The following is a 16364-nucleotide window of genomic DNA, read 5'->3' on the forward strand; positions in this document are numbered from 1 at the left end:
TATATTTTTTAAAACTACTTTATTTTTTTTCTTTAAGTCTACATAAGTAGCGCTGCTAGCACTTATTAAAGATTTTTACTATTTTAATTTTATTTTTATAAAGGCTTTAACTTATATTTAAGCTTTAATCTTTTTTACTACTCTTAACATAGCTGCAGCTATAGTAGTAAAAGCCTGTAAAAAGGCTTATTCTAGGGCTAAGTTACTCTTTAGAACTAATTTAACACTAGATCTTTACTAACTTATAGGCTAAGTCTTTTACTAATAACTAAAAGTACTAAGTTAATATTTTTATATATTTATAATAAAAAACTATATTAGCTTTAATATAAGCTTTTATTAACTTAAGAGTAAATAGCATAAGTTACATTAATAGAGAACTAGCGTGTAAACTAAATCTTTAATTAACACTACTTACCTAAATAATTTACCTAACTAAATTTAATAAAAAATAACTTAAAAAAGGTTTTATTTTTTATACTATAACTATTATAATTACTTACTAACACTATAAGAAGTAAATTAAACTTTATGTAATAAATATAAGATGTTATAACCTAATCTTAGAATAACTATAGCTATATTAGCATAAAGTTGCTTTTAATTACTAAGAGTAAGTTCTAAACTTTAACTTTTTTTAATGCTAAGATGTATACTTACACTTACACCTAAATAACATCTAAATAGCACTTAATATAAAAAGTTTTTAAACTTACTTTTTAATAACTTAAAAAAAAACTACCTAAGTAAGGCTAATAAGCTAGGCCTTTTACTAAGATAAGCTATGTAAAATAATTTAATAACTGCTTAAACTTAAAAAAAAAAAGCCTTTAAAAAACTTTTACTTACCTAATTTAAACATAAACTAGGACTTAAACAGCAGATAGACATCTGCTACATAGGACTTACTCTGTTTATAACTTTAGCTTAATAACTAGATTATAAAATCTACACAGTTATAATTTCTAATATAGACTAAGCTTTAGCTCTCTAAAAACGCACTAACTTAAAAATAATAGTCTCTTAAAACTACTATAACTTATTATATGTCTTTTTCTAAGATAAGTCTAATAAGCTTTTAATATAATGTTTATATAATTACTAGATAACTTTTAAGCCTAGTAAACAACCTAGTTATAAGCTACTATATAGAATGTTACTAAATAAATTAAAAGTGCTTTAAAAATACCTTAATAAGAACCTAAAAAAAAGTTTATTTAAGCTAGCTTTTTACTAGTAGCATTACTTATACTATTTATAAAGAAACTTAAAGGTAGGCTTTAATTCTATGTTAACTACTAAGAACTAAATACTGTTACTATTAAAAACTAATACTTAATTTTTTTTTTATAAGAAACTCTAAGCTAACTAAGTAAAGTAAAGTATTTTATAAAGTTAGATATTATTACTACCTTTAATAAGCTAAAAATAGTAAAGGGTAATAAGTAGCTAATAGTGTTTTAAACCTAATATAGACTATTTAAGTACCTAGTAATGCCCTTTAGCTTAGCTAACACGCCTAGTACTTTTTAATATTTTATAAATAACTTACTCTAACTCTACCTAGATGTGTTCTGCACTACATATATTAATAATATTCTAATTTATAGTAATAGCTTTTTAAAGCACAAACAGCATGTACACTTAGTGCTAAAGGCTATAAAAAAAGTAGGTCTACAACTTAACATAAATAAATGTAAGTTCTACTAATTAAAGGTTATATATTTAGGATATGTAATCTCTATAAATAGCATCTAAATAGACCTTATTAAAGTTTAAACTATGCTAGATTAGCAATACTTAAAGGACATAAAGAATGTTTAAGCTTTTATAAAATTTACTAACTTTTACTAATAATTTATTAATAACTTTTTATAGTAAGTAAGCTTTATAATTACACTTACTAAAAAAAAAATTTAATTTAACTTTAACTTAAATTACTAATAGTCTTTTAACTAGCTAAAAAAAGCCTTTACTAAAGCTCTAATACTCTACTACTTTAACTTTAAACTACTAATACTTATAGAAGCTAATGCCTTAGACTATGTAGTAGCAGGAGTTTTTTTCTAGACTAAGCTAGATAGGACTATTAGGCTTATTACATACTTCTTAAAAAGAATAAGTTTTATAGAAGGTAATTATAAGATTTATAATAAGAAATTACTTACTATAGTACACTACTTTAAATAATAGCAACTTAAACTAGAAAGTGCAGCGCATCTAATATAGGTTTTATCTAACTATAAGAACTTATAGTACTTTGTAACTATAAAATAACTTAGCTACTAATAAGCTTATTAGTCTAAATACTTATTTTATTTTAATTTTAAGATTACTTATTATTCTAGTTAAGATAAAGAGAAACTAGATGCTTTTATAAGGTAATCTTAAAACATTTTTACTTAGAAAGAAGTGTAAAAAGCTTAACACTAAACTTTACTTTAACCTAAGCTATTTTTAGACCTTAACTTAAATAAAATAGATTAAATAATTAATTAGATTATTACTAATAAGTATCTAAATAATAAATTTATTTAAGAAACCTTAGACCTGCTCTAAAACAGCGCTAGTTAGTTAAAAAAGGTAACACTAGCTAACTATAAAAACTAAAATAGTAAGCTATACTACTATAACTAACTTATAATCTCTAATTCTAATAAACTAAGAATTAAACTACTTTAAATTATACATAACTTACCTGTTAAAGAACACTTAGGTAGAAAAAAGACTCTTAACCTACTATAAAGAGAGTACTACTAGCCCTGCATATTCTATACTGTACGCTAATATGTATTATGTTGCTATACTTACTGTAAAGTAAAGGCCTCTTAAGAAAAGTATAATAGCCTGCTTAAACTACTCCTAATTTTTAAATAAGCTTAAAAAGATATATTAATTAATTTTATTATAAACCTACTTTTATCTAAAAAGTATATAAATATTATAGTAGTTATTAATTACTTAACTAAGTATTAACACTTAATACTATGTTCTTCTATAACTACCCCTAATATAGCCTAGTTATTCTACTAATATGTATAAGTTTACTATAGCCTGCCTAATATAATTATATTAGACAGAGGTACACAGTTTGTCTTAGCTTTCTAGAACAAACTCTATAAACAGCTTTAAATTATCTTTTATCTATCTACAGCTTTTTACCTAGAGACTAATAGCTAAACTAAGAACATAAACACTATAATAAAATAAGTCTTATAAGTGTATATAAACTACTAGTAAGATAACTAGGTAAAATAGTTAGCTATAGTATAGTTTAAAGCTAATAACATAACATCTAAATTAATATAAGTATCCCTATTTTTAGCAAACTATAGATACTACCTTTAAATAGGATTTAAACTGCTTTTAAATACCCCCTAACTAACTTATTAATCTGTATAAGTAATAGATATAAATAAACTTATTAATAAAATTTAAAACATATTTAAATACATTTATAAAAAGCTTATATAGGCTTAAGCTTTTTAACAAAAGTACATAAACTAATTTTAAACCTCTACTCCTACATATGCAGCTAGCAAGAAGGTCTAGCTAAACACTAAAAATATTTAAATAAACTAATAATTAAAGAAACTTAATTAGAAGAACCTTAGCCTTTTTATAGTAGCTTATATAGTCTTATTACATGCTTACTAATTAATCCTACCTAACAGCATAAAGATACACCTTGTGTTCTATGTATTGTTGCTGCGCTAAGCAGCCTTTAAATCTAACTATCTACTTAGACAGCTAAACCTGCTACCTAAACTTATTATTATAAATAATAAACTAGAATATATTGTAGAAGACATTAAATAAATCTAGTTTAATAAAAAAAAACGTATCTATAAATACCTTATAAAATAGACTAGATATAATAAACTGTTGTAGGAACCTGTAAAAGCCCTATAAGAGAACTTTATAGTAACCTAATTCTATGCCTAATACCTATCTAAACTAAACCTATACCCTAACAAAGACAACCTAATGCTAGAACTACTAATGTAAAGAATTCCCTTCTTAATAAGAGAGGGGGTACTGTTACAGTATCCTCTCTAGATCCTAGACATAACTGTATTAGATGTGTACTAGAGTATTATTAGTGCACGTTTAATATAAATATAACATAACATAGACATAAACTTAAGCATAAACTACTTTAATACTAACTAAACCTAGAACAGGCTTAATTTATACTTAAAGTGTTTAAACTTCTAAGCTAAGTATTTAATTGCTAATTTTCTTCTAAACCTTCCTGTTTCTCACACAACGTCTTGTACCTACTATAATACCTTACATAGTAATTAAACTAGACCTCCGTGAAGCTCTATAACCTTACTCGTGCACAATTGTGACAGACCTCTACAACTAATTTATCCTTAATATAATCCTCCTCCTTATCCTTATTGCTAGTAATTAGTGTAGAGGCCTTCTTCTTGCTCTTATTAGCTAATTAGATGTCCTTTTTAAGTTGTGTAGCAGCTTTTTAAGCAAACTTTGCCTTCTTTTTTTAAGCTGCCTTAACGCGCTGCTCTTAGAGTTAGATTTCTTTTGCTACTACCTTTATGCGCTTCCTCTCCTCTAGCATACGCGCCTTCTCTGCCTTTTTTGCCTCTCTAAGCTTTATTTTCTTATCCTTTTTAAGTTATAGAGCCTTCTTATTAGCATCTTTTTAAGCTTAGAGATTACGTGCTTTACGTACTTTAGTTAGCAACTAAAAGACTGCTCTACTATTATACTTAGGTAGAGCTTTAAGCAGGAGAGGCTTCCTACGCTGGCGGCAACGCTTCTTATTAAGAAGAGCTTGTTTAAGATGTTTAACCTTATGCTAGAGCAGGTTGTTATAACATAAAATTGTGTAAATAGTTTAACTAAGCTAGCGTAACTGCTTACTATAAATATTGTTAACAACCTAGCGTAAAATCCTCTTAATCTTCCTCTAATTAGAAGCGCCTAGTACTAAAGTAGTACTATTACTAGAGGATAGCTAGTCCTTCTTCTTAACATTAAATTATACTAGGATTACTTTTAGATTAAATAGAAATAAACTGCATGTTTTAAATGCCTTAAGGATAGTATTTAGTTTAAATAACGTTAGCTAGGCTTTGTTAAACATGCAAAAAAAGTCTCTTTTTATAATAGTTAATAGTCCTTAGCACCTATACATAAAATCTGCTAGCTTAGCTAAGTAGGCAGTTAATAGAGGCTTAAACATGTAGACATCTAGAGGCTGCAGGGTATAAGTTAAATAAGGTAGATAGATAGCTAAGAGGATCCTATTATTGTTATAATACTTAATAAAATCTATAGTAACATGCAATCTATAGCTATCTAGGACTAATAGTTAATAAGAGCGTTAGGCCTTCTGTTTTGTCTCCCTATTAAACACCTGTTTAAGCTATGCAAGGCCTAGCATATTGCTTGTCCACCTACTAGGAGATAAGAAAAAAAAGGCCTTGTGTTTATTAAGGTTAAAGTTTTATAACTAAGTGTTTTATATGTTGCCTAAAGCAGCCTAATAAATTAGTGCTAGTGTAAGAGAAGTCCTATTAGCGCATATGTAAGCTATAGTTGTAATCTACTTGCAATTGCTGTCCTAGATTATCTGCTTAATGCCACCTTCTTTATATTACTGTTTAGAGAAGATTCTTTTAACTTTTAATAGTACACTAATTAAGAAGCCCTTTTTATTTATATTGTAGATGTGGCGCGACTCTATGCTATAATTATTAATTTTCCTCTATAACAGCTTAAAATAGAGCTTATATTTAAAGGCTAAGTTAGCTCTTTTATAATTAGAATCTATGCTAGATGTCTATTAAGATATAAGCTTAATGTCCTGCTGCTTAATAAAGCAATTAACCTAGTTTTTACTAGCCTATTTCCTAGCTATTTCTAAGGCAAAATTGCGTATTATAAGCCTTATAGGCGGCAGTCCTTTTGCGTAAAGCTTGTTAAGGTATTTAGAGAGTTCCTTTTCTTGTACGTTGTTAAGGAGTTGTTGATTTTTGTGCTTCTCTGCATAGGTGCCCTGTGTAAGGCCAGGATGGCGCTTACGTGTAAGGCCGAGATGGTGCTTACGTGCGACGGGTATATATACTATTCTGTACGCAATAATCAACTGTTGGTTGATTATTCGCACCTTTTTGGTTGTATTGGCGTAGTGGTACAGAGCTCCGTCCTTACACCCTGCACCCCGCGGTGGCGCTTTGATAGTGTAGAGCGACAACAACCAAATTTTTTCGCTGTCGCACTATAATTAGGTTTTTCTCCAAGCTTCAGCAATTCAAATGACGCCAGCGCGGCCTCAATTGGGTCCATATTGGTGGAGATAAGCTTGATTGAAAAGTTGATGAATTTTGGTTGTGTGTGCGTTACGAGGGGCCGTGCGTTAAGCGATGAAACACGGTAAGTAACCTGAGCTGTGGCTGAGCATGCCTGAGCTCGCCATGAGCCAACTAGTCGGAGCGCCATTTCTAGTAGGTTGTGCTATTAGAATTACAGCGAAAAGCATCTGGACTGGGACGAGGAGAAGAAAAACAAACTGACACGGCTCTAAAAAAGTTCGTCTCTGTCTTTCTCATCCCTTGATTGAGTAAGAGTACCCGCATCTACTTAGTCGTCCAAGTCTTTTGCCCTGATGCTTCTTTTTGGCTAATTTTACTACTTCTGGATTTATGAGAAATGATGACCACGAAGATGGCGCTTCCGTAGCGGGCAGTGGAGTTTATGCATTGGCAGATGGGTTGTGAGGACATGGTATCGCGAGCAAACGCTCTGGTGTTTCAATTGCACCTCAGTATGAATACCCCAAATCCAGCCGCCAAGTCATCCATTACACAGCAACCCGCAATTTTCCTAACTTAGAGCTGGTGGTCATCCGAAACCATGCGCTCAGCTCCTTCGTCGCCATGGTTGGGTGTCACGTTACCAGTCACGTGTTTAGTCACCACTATTTGTAGTTAGCCTACCTACGGGGTATGTATAGCTTCCGCTTGCCCTTCTATTGAGAGGCAGATCCGACCTTCCTACAATACACTCTTTCTGTCTAGCTTCGCACATCTGACATTGGGGATGTCTGAGGCCGCAAGGCTGTTGGCCTTGTTGAGGCCGCTTAAAAGGTGGTCAGACCGGTCAAGCCGCGACCTACAATCAACTTCAACAACTTTAGCGGTACTTGCTCCACCAACTTCCAAACATACGAATTCTTTCCCGATCGTAATCAGCCCTCCTCCTTGTCATTCTCCCGTCAGCGGCAGGGAAATCTCCTTCCAAGATGGCCGACTTCGCTTTTATGGGTCCCATTATTGAGTACACAGTACGATCCCTACCCGTCTCCGGTGTAGGCGACGATCCTCTGGGAATTGCCCAAGTCAGCGGATTCTACGGACCCGGGACCTGGTCGGCATGGTATTCCACCATCATCGCAGCTTGGATACAGTTGCTGGTGCAGCCGAAAAGGACATTGGATCCGAATTCCTGGTTCTATATTTTAGGCATGAATTGGGCAGCAATAGACCTTTTTCGTCAAGTTCACTCTCTTCGCACCGCACAAGAACAAGGCCACTCCCTCGATCTTAGAAAAAAGTTCATGGGCCCGATTGCAGCGCCATACATGATTGTTTTTTGGGGATCGGTCCATGCTGTTCTTCAAAATGTGGTCGCCTTTTTCGCTACGGTGCTAATTATCACCACGGATAAGAAAACCAAGGACGAAATCGACATCGAGGACCTGCGGGCTTGGTTTCGGGTTCTCTTCTCGCGCCGACTGGTTCTGTCCATGGGACTAATACTACCTTTGACGGCACTATCTGTCTTGTTTTTCAACCCACCACTGCAGGAGGACTTTCCAAAGGAAGAGGAACACTACATGTTCTTTCCCGCTCTTTACTGGGAAGGAATCAGAGGCGAACATGTCACCAGCGTTTTCTTCGCGGGCTGGGGAGGTCTAGCCTTGCTTCCCATCTTCTTGGTATACACCATTTTGATTCTTCTTCCCATCACAGAAGGGTGTTTTCGGCTCGTCATTGCATTCTTACACCCTCCCATTGCACGCATGCAGTCCCTTGTTGCATCCATTAGCTCTTTGCTTGGCCGCTCACTGCTACTCTCGATTATGGTACTGTGGTTGCATACGTTTTTGTTGCTTTTCAAACGTCCTTTATTTGTTCTAGCGTTTGGTTTGTTTGGCTTACTATTTTTATGTCAATTCATTGTAGGAATTTTCATGCTTCTGGGCATTATTGGCTTCTTTTTCATCCCTTCAGCGGTTTTGCATTATTTTTTTTATATTCTTAGGGGGACAAAGGTATCTGAGTCCTGTTTCTTAATGCCATGCGCACCACAGTCGATATATGACTGGGACCAGGCATTCTCCTTGACAGCAGGACTCATCCTACTAGTCTTTACAGAAATTGTACCAGGTGTTAGAAAGGGCGTGCGGCTCTTTAAAAGGCTACGAGAGAGAAAAGAAAGTATCTTGGAGTTCCCCCTGGGCGATTTGAATGCAGCTAAGCCTGAAGAGGTGGAGATGGCAAATCTAGAGGCTGGTCTTGGTAGTGGTAGCAATCAAGAATAAGATAGGACCTAAGTGGCGAACGTGGTAATTCTCTGGCGGTTACATACCAACGAGGTCTGATTCTGGTATTGGTTTGAGCGAGCCCTCGGAGCCAGCAAGAGCACCAGTAGCGCGGATGGTATGAAGTTGCTATAGGGCATAAGAGATCCTTCTTGCTGCGTTCGAGTGGTGTTGATTCTTATTGGACTCAGCTGATTGCTGAGTAGCTGGGTGGTGTGTCGGTGGTCTTGGGCTAAGTTATTGACTTATTGTTAGCGATGAACTTCAATCAAAGAATTTTGCATGTTAGACATCATAGTCATCAGTGTGAAAGATGGTTTGAATTCAGACGTCCATTCAGGCAGCTATTATAATCTCAACGTCTATTAACACCCGTTCCTCGGTAGATGAACCTGCAAAGGGTGGAACATCCGTCAATGACCGCGCGAGAGAGATCAGCGAACTCATCGCACACAGCTTGAAGCCGCTGGGTCATGAAGTGGCTGAGAGAAATGATCTAACTTCTTCTAGCGGCGGAGTCTCTGCGCCCAGCTCCGATAGATAAATTACAGTCCAAAACTTATGTAAAGCTCACGTAAGGCCCACATCTCAGGCATCCTGATTCAAGGCGGTATAGCTTTGAAGCCTCAGGTACCGAGCGGCCTCTTTCTCTATTTTGGACGATATCGCAATCTACACCGGCACCAACGCGAAGAACGACTTAATATAAAATTCAGTTCTCTCAACGCTTCTAGACTTATCAATCGATTCTTAAATTAATTAGAGCCTCAGCGTAGAGTTGTGGTTTCTACGACTCAATTTTGCTAAAAAAAAAAAAAAAAAAATGTCTCTCCACTAAACAGGCGGCGGCGCGAGGGCATAATCGTAATTTTTAGATTTAAGGGAAACAACAAGCTTACAAATCCCAATGCACAGGATTTATATAAATGTATCTATATCTAGGCATGTAGGCGACGTAAAGATAGCTGTAAAGGCGAGGTACCTGCAATTTATCCAATCTTAGGGGGCGTCCAGCCACCTAGGGACTAACTCTACTTTAACTTTAAAGTAATACACATTCTGCACACGTCTTCATTTTTTTGTCTCGTTTAAGTACATGTGCCAAAGCTAATCCAGAATCCCTATAACCCTAACTACATAAAAATTACATTCGTATAACTTAGACGCTGTGACGGCGCGTACCTCGCCTTAATACTATGGCATAACAACTTGCATTCCGACAACATCTTTGTTAATGAGAATAACCCCACAGAGATCACAGGTATTATTAACTAGCAAGACGTGCATCTTAGTCCTGCCTTTCTCCACGTTCATTATCCCTCTCTAATTAAATACAATAGGGTAATATTACATGGTTTTAAGAAGCCTAAACTGCCTTCAAACTTTGTAGAGTTAGACCTAGTCACAAAAGAAAATGCACAAAATCTGCACACAGCCCAATCTATCTAGGGACTCTACTAGATATTTATTCACAGACAAGCCCCAGACCTACTACGCATACTCCGCTACCGCGATACTCTTCCATGTTAGATCATGACTCTAATCAGATCTATCTTTGATGATGTTGAAGCCTATATTCAGAGCTTATTATCGCAGCTCGCAGAACCGGCAATATGGAAAACTGGGGTCAAGACTAATAGCCAAGAAGCTGTTAAAGTACCTTGTCCTCTCGTCTACTCAATAAGCTTTCGAAGCAGAAAGGCGAGTTAGCTAGATGGGTAAAGGACATAAAGCGGAAGGCGCGGGTGATCAAAGAAGTCGGTGCATACACAGGGTGGGATGGAGTAGTTTCGCCGGAGGAGTATAGCATGACGTCCGAGAAAATAGAGAAAGCTAAGGAGAGGTTTCCGGATGCAGAATCAAACACCCCCGAAGAGCGAGAGCAATGGGCGAACGTTTGGCCATTCAGAGATAGATGAAATTCGATAACGTATCGCGTGCAAAGGTGTGCAATGTGGGTGAGGTTCGCGACTCGTTTGTGAGCTACGTTACAGGCGATGAGCTTTATGGAAGAGGAATAGTATCCTTAGCGGTTTAAGGAAATGATGAAAACGATAAGTTGTATCTAGCGCTATGGGAAACCCGTCCGAGCATGATCGCAAAGAGCCTTTCCATTACGGCAACCACGCCACTCGAGACTCTCACGGTGTGGACGGGCTTGCGACTCTCGCATGAGCTGAGAAGGGGTCATAGGGTAGGCCAGTTGACAAGGTATTGAGATTCAGACAAGGTGAATTGAACCAGTGTATTGTAAGGTCTAAGGAGCGAGAGAGAGCTCTAGGGTGACTATATACCGTACAAGAAAGGAGCTAGTCCTAATGAGTGAATGGCGCAGTACATGGGAATGGTATCGCGTGAGACACGTGCGGCAGCGACTTGGACTAGCGTTACTATTGAATTCAATTCAATGGCCCGAATCTAGGAAACTTTATCATCAAGATATTTAGACTATTTTTAGGCCTAAAGATGGAGCCCAGTTCTAGGACAGTTCGTGTGCTGGAGAATGGGCCATCAGAATGAGCGGCAACCTAGGCGTCCTCTACGCGGACCAAGGCAAGATGACCAAGGCGACGGGGGAGATGTTCGAGCAGGCGAAGTGAGGGAAAGAGAAGGCATTCGGTCCTAACTACACGTCGACACTAAGCACGAGCAACAATCTAGGCCTTCTCTGCAAGGACCAAGGTACGCTAGCCGAGGCCGAGCACATCCTCGAGCGGGAATTGCGAGGGTATGAGGAGGCTCTGGGAGAAGAACTTGTTCGAAAGTACCGGCTAGCAAGAAAAGCATGTCCAGGCTAGAGCGATGTACTTAAGCGCTCTCTCTAGGCTCCAGTCTCTTCTTGACCCCTCGCACAGTGACTGTCAACGTCTTGCAGGCAAGATCGATGCCGTAGGCTTCATCTAGTGAGGACCAGAAGGCACTTTTAAGCCTACAGTGATAACAGAATCATCTAAGATTGCCACAATGAAAGATAGCAAGCTGTGGAAATTGGCCATGCGCAACCTTGGTAATAATGTGATTCAATAGTCATCCGGATAAGATCTTTGTTGTTGGTTGTAACTTAGTTATGCTAGAAGCCGCTGCACCGATTCATTTCCACCAGAAGCGGCAAGCTGTCGCGCCGTCCAGCTATGTGGTTCTTCCGCCTAGAGGTCGGCGACGAGCTCTTGCTTCAGGGGCAGCTGGCGCAGACGCTTACTTAAGCACCACGCGGCCCCAAGCACATTACCATTGTAATCAACACCAGCACCGTCGCCGACGTCATCGCTAATATCATCAACATTATCCTTACCGTCCTCTCCATACCATTAAGTTTCCGCCTCGACATCGGCGTCTCTCTCTAGTAGCAGCCGCACTACCTCACCATGCGCCATCAATGGTACAATGTGTAGGGCCTAAAGTATTTCTAAGTCCTAGCCTCAACTCTAGGCCCCCTCTTTAATAGCAGACGTACCGTCTTATCATCCCCGATGTAGGCCGCCAAATAGAGAGCGGTAGACCCACCTCGTGTCGTCAATTCCATATCTGCCCTAATTTTCAGTAGTAACTTTTCTACTACATAGTCTCTTCTAGAGTTGTTATTAATAATCTAATTCAGCTAATTAGTAATTAAGAATTCTTAGCACTAGAAATTATGTTCTAAACTACTTTAGATAACTTACAACTAATAAATTTTCTTTATAATATTTTTAAGTTTAAGTTTAATATAACATACACTATAGACTAGTTGCTTACTTACCTAAGTTACTTACTTTTACTAAAACTCTACTAAACTACTCTTTCTACACTAATGTACTCTTAATAACACTACTTAAATGTGCTAAAAGAATATTAGATAACGTACTTCATAGGCGAGTTGCTCACACACCTGAGTCGCTTACTTTTGCCAAGACCCCACCCTAACAAACTCTATTATAGCCCATAACAACCTGCTCTAGCACTATATAGTACAGTACAGCCTAGAATATTATTTAGATACTACCTCTGCTTCTTACTTACACATTTGCGTGTTATGCCTAGTCTAATTACACTATCTACAGCGCCTTTAGAATAGCTTACCTACTTTAGCTTACACCTGCTTCTTTACCTTCTTCCTATTACTACGCACTTTAAACTCCTTTAGAGCTATTAAGCGTAGGCTTTCCTAAATTATTAAAGTCTTTTCTGCCTTAATTTACTTTTTTTTATGTAATTTATGTTGTGTAGTAGCCTTATTAGCTGCTTAAAGCTTAGTAATTTCTTATTACACTAATACTAGCTTATGCGTAATTATTACTACCTTTTTTAAAACTTTTTTAAACACTTTAACTATAAAAGTTAGTAAACTATTTATATGCTTTTAAATTTTTATTTTTATAAGCATTAATTATAACTTAAGTTCTAAAGTATTGCTTAGGGTTTACAACTACTAGAGCTTATTATATATAAGTAGTAGTAGTAATAAAGTGTGTAACTTTATATTAAGGCTTATTATAACTTATTATAAGTTAAAAAAACTAATCTAGCGCCTTAAAACTTTTTTTAGATATTACTAAAAGTAATTATAGCATTATAAGCTACTTTAAAGCATAGTAAAAACTTTATTTTTATAATATAAGTAATCTAGTTGCGCATAAGGTTTTTAGCTTAGCACTTATACACTTTTTTTAAAAAAGTAAAATAACTTACATTAAGTAGCTATAAAAAGTGTAATAAGTAAAAAAGCATATAAATAGTAATAATCTTATTATTTTTATAGTATTACTAAAAATAAAGTAAGTTGTAGCTCTTATAGCTGTTAATAACTAGTAGATAGTAGCTACTAATAGTACACTTTTTTATATGCATATTAAAGTGCTTTAACTAGTTTAAACTAAGCTAATTAGTAGTCTAGCTGCGCTTAGAAATTATAATAACTTAATTTTAAAGTAGATTTTTTTTTATACTAGTTTAAAAAGTAGTTACTACTCTAAAAAATAATAAAAGGCAGAATAGCCTACTTTTTAGCATTAATACCTTAGATAGCTGTTGTCTACTTCTAGTTGCCTAGCTAGACTGCTTTTAGCTGTTCTTATCTCTCTAAACCTATAATAACTGCTTTAGTAGATATTTAGCTTATTATAAACTTTATTTTGTTAAAGTTGTACATGTTATTATTTTAGATACTATACTTAGCTTTAATATTCTTTATAAGGTTAAACTAGCTTTAAATTACTATAAGATCTTTATAAAAAGCTTTTTTATAGTTATACTTACACTTAAACTTTACTTTAAGCTTTAGGTAACACTTAATAAACATATTAAGCTAGTTTATACTAATATAGCCTATATTACACTTAGCGTGTAAAGAATTAGCTATATTAGCTATAGCTACTAGCTAGGGGGGAAATTCTTACACATCTAGCTTAAGTATGTGCTAAATAATTACTTACTTCTTATTATTATTTAGCTTTTATAAGTTAGCTATATAATTAGCTTAAAAAGGTTATCTAGCGTGTTAGTTACTTATTATTTTTTAAAAAACTTTATAGATAGCTATAGCGTGTTAGTTAAAAAGTATTATGTTTTATTTAAAAGCTTAAAGTGTAAGCTACATCTAACATTCCTTTAACATGTTTAAGTAGTGTTGTTAGAAATGCATTAGTATAAAAAGAGTAGTGTAGTAGGGTCTTAGTAAAAGTAAGCAACTTAGGTGTGTAAGCAACTTGCCTATGAAGTACATTATAGCTTACACTTTAATCTGTGAAATAAAACGTCGCGTAAGAAGAGCATAGAGACCTAGAATCGCGTACATGGGCCTAGTGTCGCGCCTGTGTTTCGGACAAGCAGCCTAAGACACTTGGCGCCTAAGCTTCTACTACATAGGCAGGCTCTCTATAAGCCTTATATAGTTAATAGACTTGCTTCTTATTGCTCTCTCTAACTAGCAGTTGCAACATAAAATATAACACTTTTAAAGTAACATACACTACAGGCAAGTTGCTTACTTAACTAAGTTACTTACTTTTGCTAAGACTCTACTAACCTACTTTTTTTATACTAATACATTTCTAATAATATTACTTAGATGTGCTAAAAGAATGTTAGATATAGCTTACACTTTAAGCTTTTAAATAAGACGCAACACTTTTAAAGTAACATGCTGTAGCTATGTATAAGGTCTTTTAAAAGATAATAAATAACTAACACACTAAATAACTTTTATAAGGTAATTCTATAGCTAACTTATAAAGGCTAAGTAATAATAAAAAGTAAGTAATTATTAAGTACATACCTAAGCTATATGCAGAAAGATTTTCCTCTTAGATAGTAGCTATAGCTAATATAGCTAATTTTTTACACGCTAAGCATAATCTAGGCTATGTTAGCATAAACTAACCTAGTATGTTTATAAAGTAGTATTTAAAGCTTAAAGTAAAGTTTAAGCGTAAGTATAACTATATAAAAGCTAGTTTAGCCTTATAAAGAATATTAAAGCTAAGTATAGCATCTAGAATAATAACATGTACAACTTTAATAAGATATAATTTATAATAGGCTAGATATCTACTAACTATACTTGCGCTTAAAACTTTACTTTAAGCTTTACATAACACTTTATAAACATACTAGCTTAGATTATGCTTAGCGTGTAAAAAATTAGCTGTTTACTTAGCTTTAGATAATATTCTAGGCTTACTTAGCGCTTCTTTTTTTTTTATAAACTAACATGTGTATTGTAATAGCTATAAATATCTTCTAGGATAGTGTTAAAGCAACACTAGATATATTCTTCTTCTAAGAGAGTAAGCTTTATAGGTGTAATAAGGTAGACGCCTTGCCTGCTAAGTCGATACTATACAACTTTCCCTACTGTACTAAAAGATACGCATAAGAATACTTAAGCTAAGTATTCTCGCATAGTATAATATATATATAGATAATGCAAGGGCTAGCACTAGCACTAGCGGTTGTCTCTAGTCTAGCCTAAACCTCTATAAGCGAGAGAAGGCTACGTAGTTAACTGTGCCTACCTTGTTACAATAGGCTTAGATTCTTCTATACGTTAATACGCTTTTGCTTAAAATAATAGTAAATAAAGACTCTTGCTATTCTAAGCCTAACAATATCTATAGTAGAGTCACACTTAATTGTCTTAGCGTAATAAAGGCTTGTAAGTATTGTCGCGTAAGAGAGCACATGGTCCTAGTGTCGCGCCTGTGTTTCGGACGAGCAGCCTGAGACACTTGGCGCCAAAGCTCCCACTACATAGGCAGGCTCTCTATAAGCCTCTTATAGTTAATAGACTTACTTTTTATTACTTCTTAATTAGCAGTTGCAACAGTTATAGGCCTAGTTAGTGTAAATTTCTCTATGTTATGTTAATTAAAGCACTTATCTATTCTTTACTTCTTATTATTTGCTTTTATTGTCTCTCTCTTTTTACTAAAGCTATAGATTAACTAGTAAATGTTGCTACACTTTTAATAAGTGTTTAACTTATTAATTAATATATGTTTCTACTATAGTACGCGCAGCTTAAATACCTTATGTAAGCTTAAGGTGTATAGGACTAAATTAACTTAGACGCACTACTATAGCCTAATCTAATAAGTAAAGCACCTGTAATCCCTAATCTTAATATAGCTAACTTAGAGGCTCTCTGCCTTTATTAGATTAAGGCATTAATATACACACAGCTTTTTTTAAAGCTCTAGGTGCTGTAGAACTAGTGTAAGGCCGAGATGGTGCTTACGTGCGACAGGTATATATACTATTCTGTACGCAATAATTAACTGTTGGTTAATTATTCGCACCTTTTTAGTTG

At 34.9% G+C, this 16364-nt stretch overlaps 4 protein-coding genes across 4 annotated transcripts; 1 reads left to right on the plus strand and 3 right to left on the minus strand.

Moving 5' to 3' along the window:
* Nucleotides 1-6132: 6132 nt before the first annotated feature.
* BDR25DRAFT_363948 (uncharacterized protein) lies at nucleotides 6133-6584 on the minus strand (the record flags this gene model as incomplete). Its single annotated transcript, XM_033696808.1, has 2 exons — nucleotides 6133-6458; nucleotides 6503-6584. The coding sequence occupies 2 exons, from the start codon at nucleotides 6582-6584 to the stop codon at nucleotides 6133-6135; spliced, it is 408 nt and encodes a 135-aa protein (XP_033539378.1).
* Nucleotides 6585-7028: 444 nt separating this feature from the next.
* On the plus strand, nucleotides 7029-8860 carry BDR25DRAFT_308256 (uncharacterized protein). Its single transcript, XM_033691000.1, has one exon. The coding sequence runs from the start codon at nucleotides 7277-7279 to the stop codon at nucleotides 8576-8578; it is 1302 nt and encodes a 433-aa protein (XP_033539379.1). The 5' UTR covers nucleotides 7029-7276; the 3' UTR covers nucleotides 8579-8860.
* BDR25DRAFT_363950 (uncharacterized protein) lies at nucleotides 8618-9438 on the minus strand (the record flags this gene model as incomplete). The annotated part of the gene is made up of 6 exons (XM_033696810.1): nucleotides 8618-8662; nucleotides 8683-8784; nucleotides 8842-8922; nucleotides 8949-9074; nucleotides 9153-9277; nucleotides 9414-9438. The coding sequence occupies 6 exons, from the start codon at nucleotides 9436-9438 to the stop codon at nucleotides 8618-8620; spliced, it is 504 nt and encodes a 167-aa protein (XP_033539380.1).
* A 689-nt stretch (nucleotides 9439-10127) lies between these two features.
* On the minus strand, nucleotides 10128-12101 carry BDR25DRAFT_363951 (uncharacterized protein; the record flags this gene model as incomplete). The annotated part of the gene is made up of 14 exons (XM_033696811.1): nucleotides 10128-10199; nucleotides 10239-10603; nucleotides 10661-10754; nucleotides 10787-10835; nucleotides 10878-10996; nucleotides 11065-11106; nucleotides 11142-11204; nucleotides 11284-11349; nucleotides 11432-11478; nucleotides 11542-11581; nucleotides 11679-11748; nucleotides 11789-11845; nucleotides 11871-11937; nucleotides 12029-12101. 14 exons carry the CDS (start codon nucleotides 12099-12101, stop codon nucleotides 10128-10130), a joined length of 1224 nt encoding a protein of 407 aa, XP_033539381.1.
* Between the last annotated feature and the right edge of the window lie 4263 nt (nucleotides 12102-16364).

This window comes from Lindgomyces ingoldianus (genome assembly GCF_010093535.1).
Source record: "Lindgomyces ingoldianus strain ATCC 200398 unplaced genomic scaffold BDR25scaffold_91, whole genome shotgun sequence".
NCBI lineage: Eukaryota > Fungi > Ascomycota > Dothideomycetes > Pleosporales > Lindgomycetaceae > Lindgomyces > Lindgomyces ingoldianus.

Excerpts from the sequence above, each read along its gene's own strand:
- BDR25DRAFT_308256 (XM_033691000.1), top strand. The coding sequence starts at position 7,277 with ATGGCCGACTTCGCTTTTATGGGTCCCATTATTGAGTACACAGTACGA.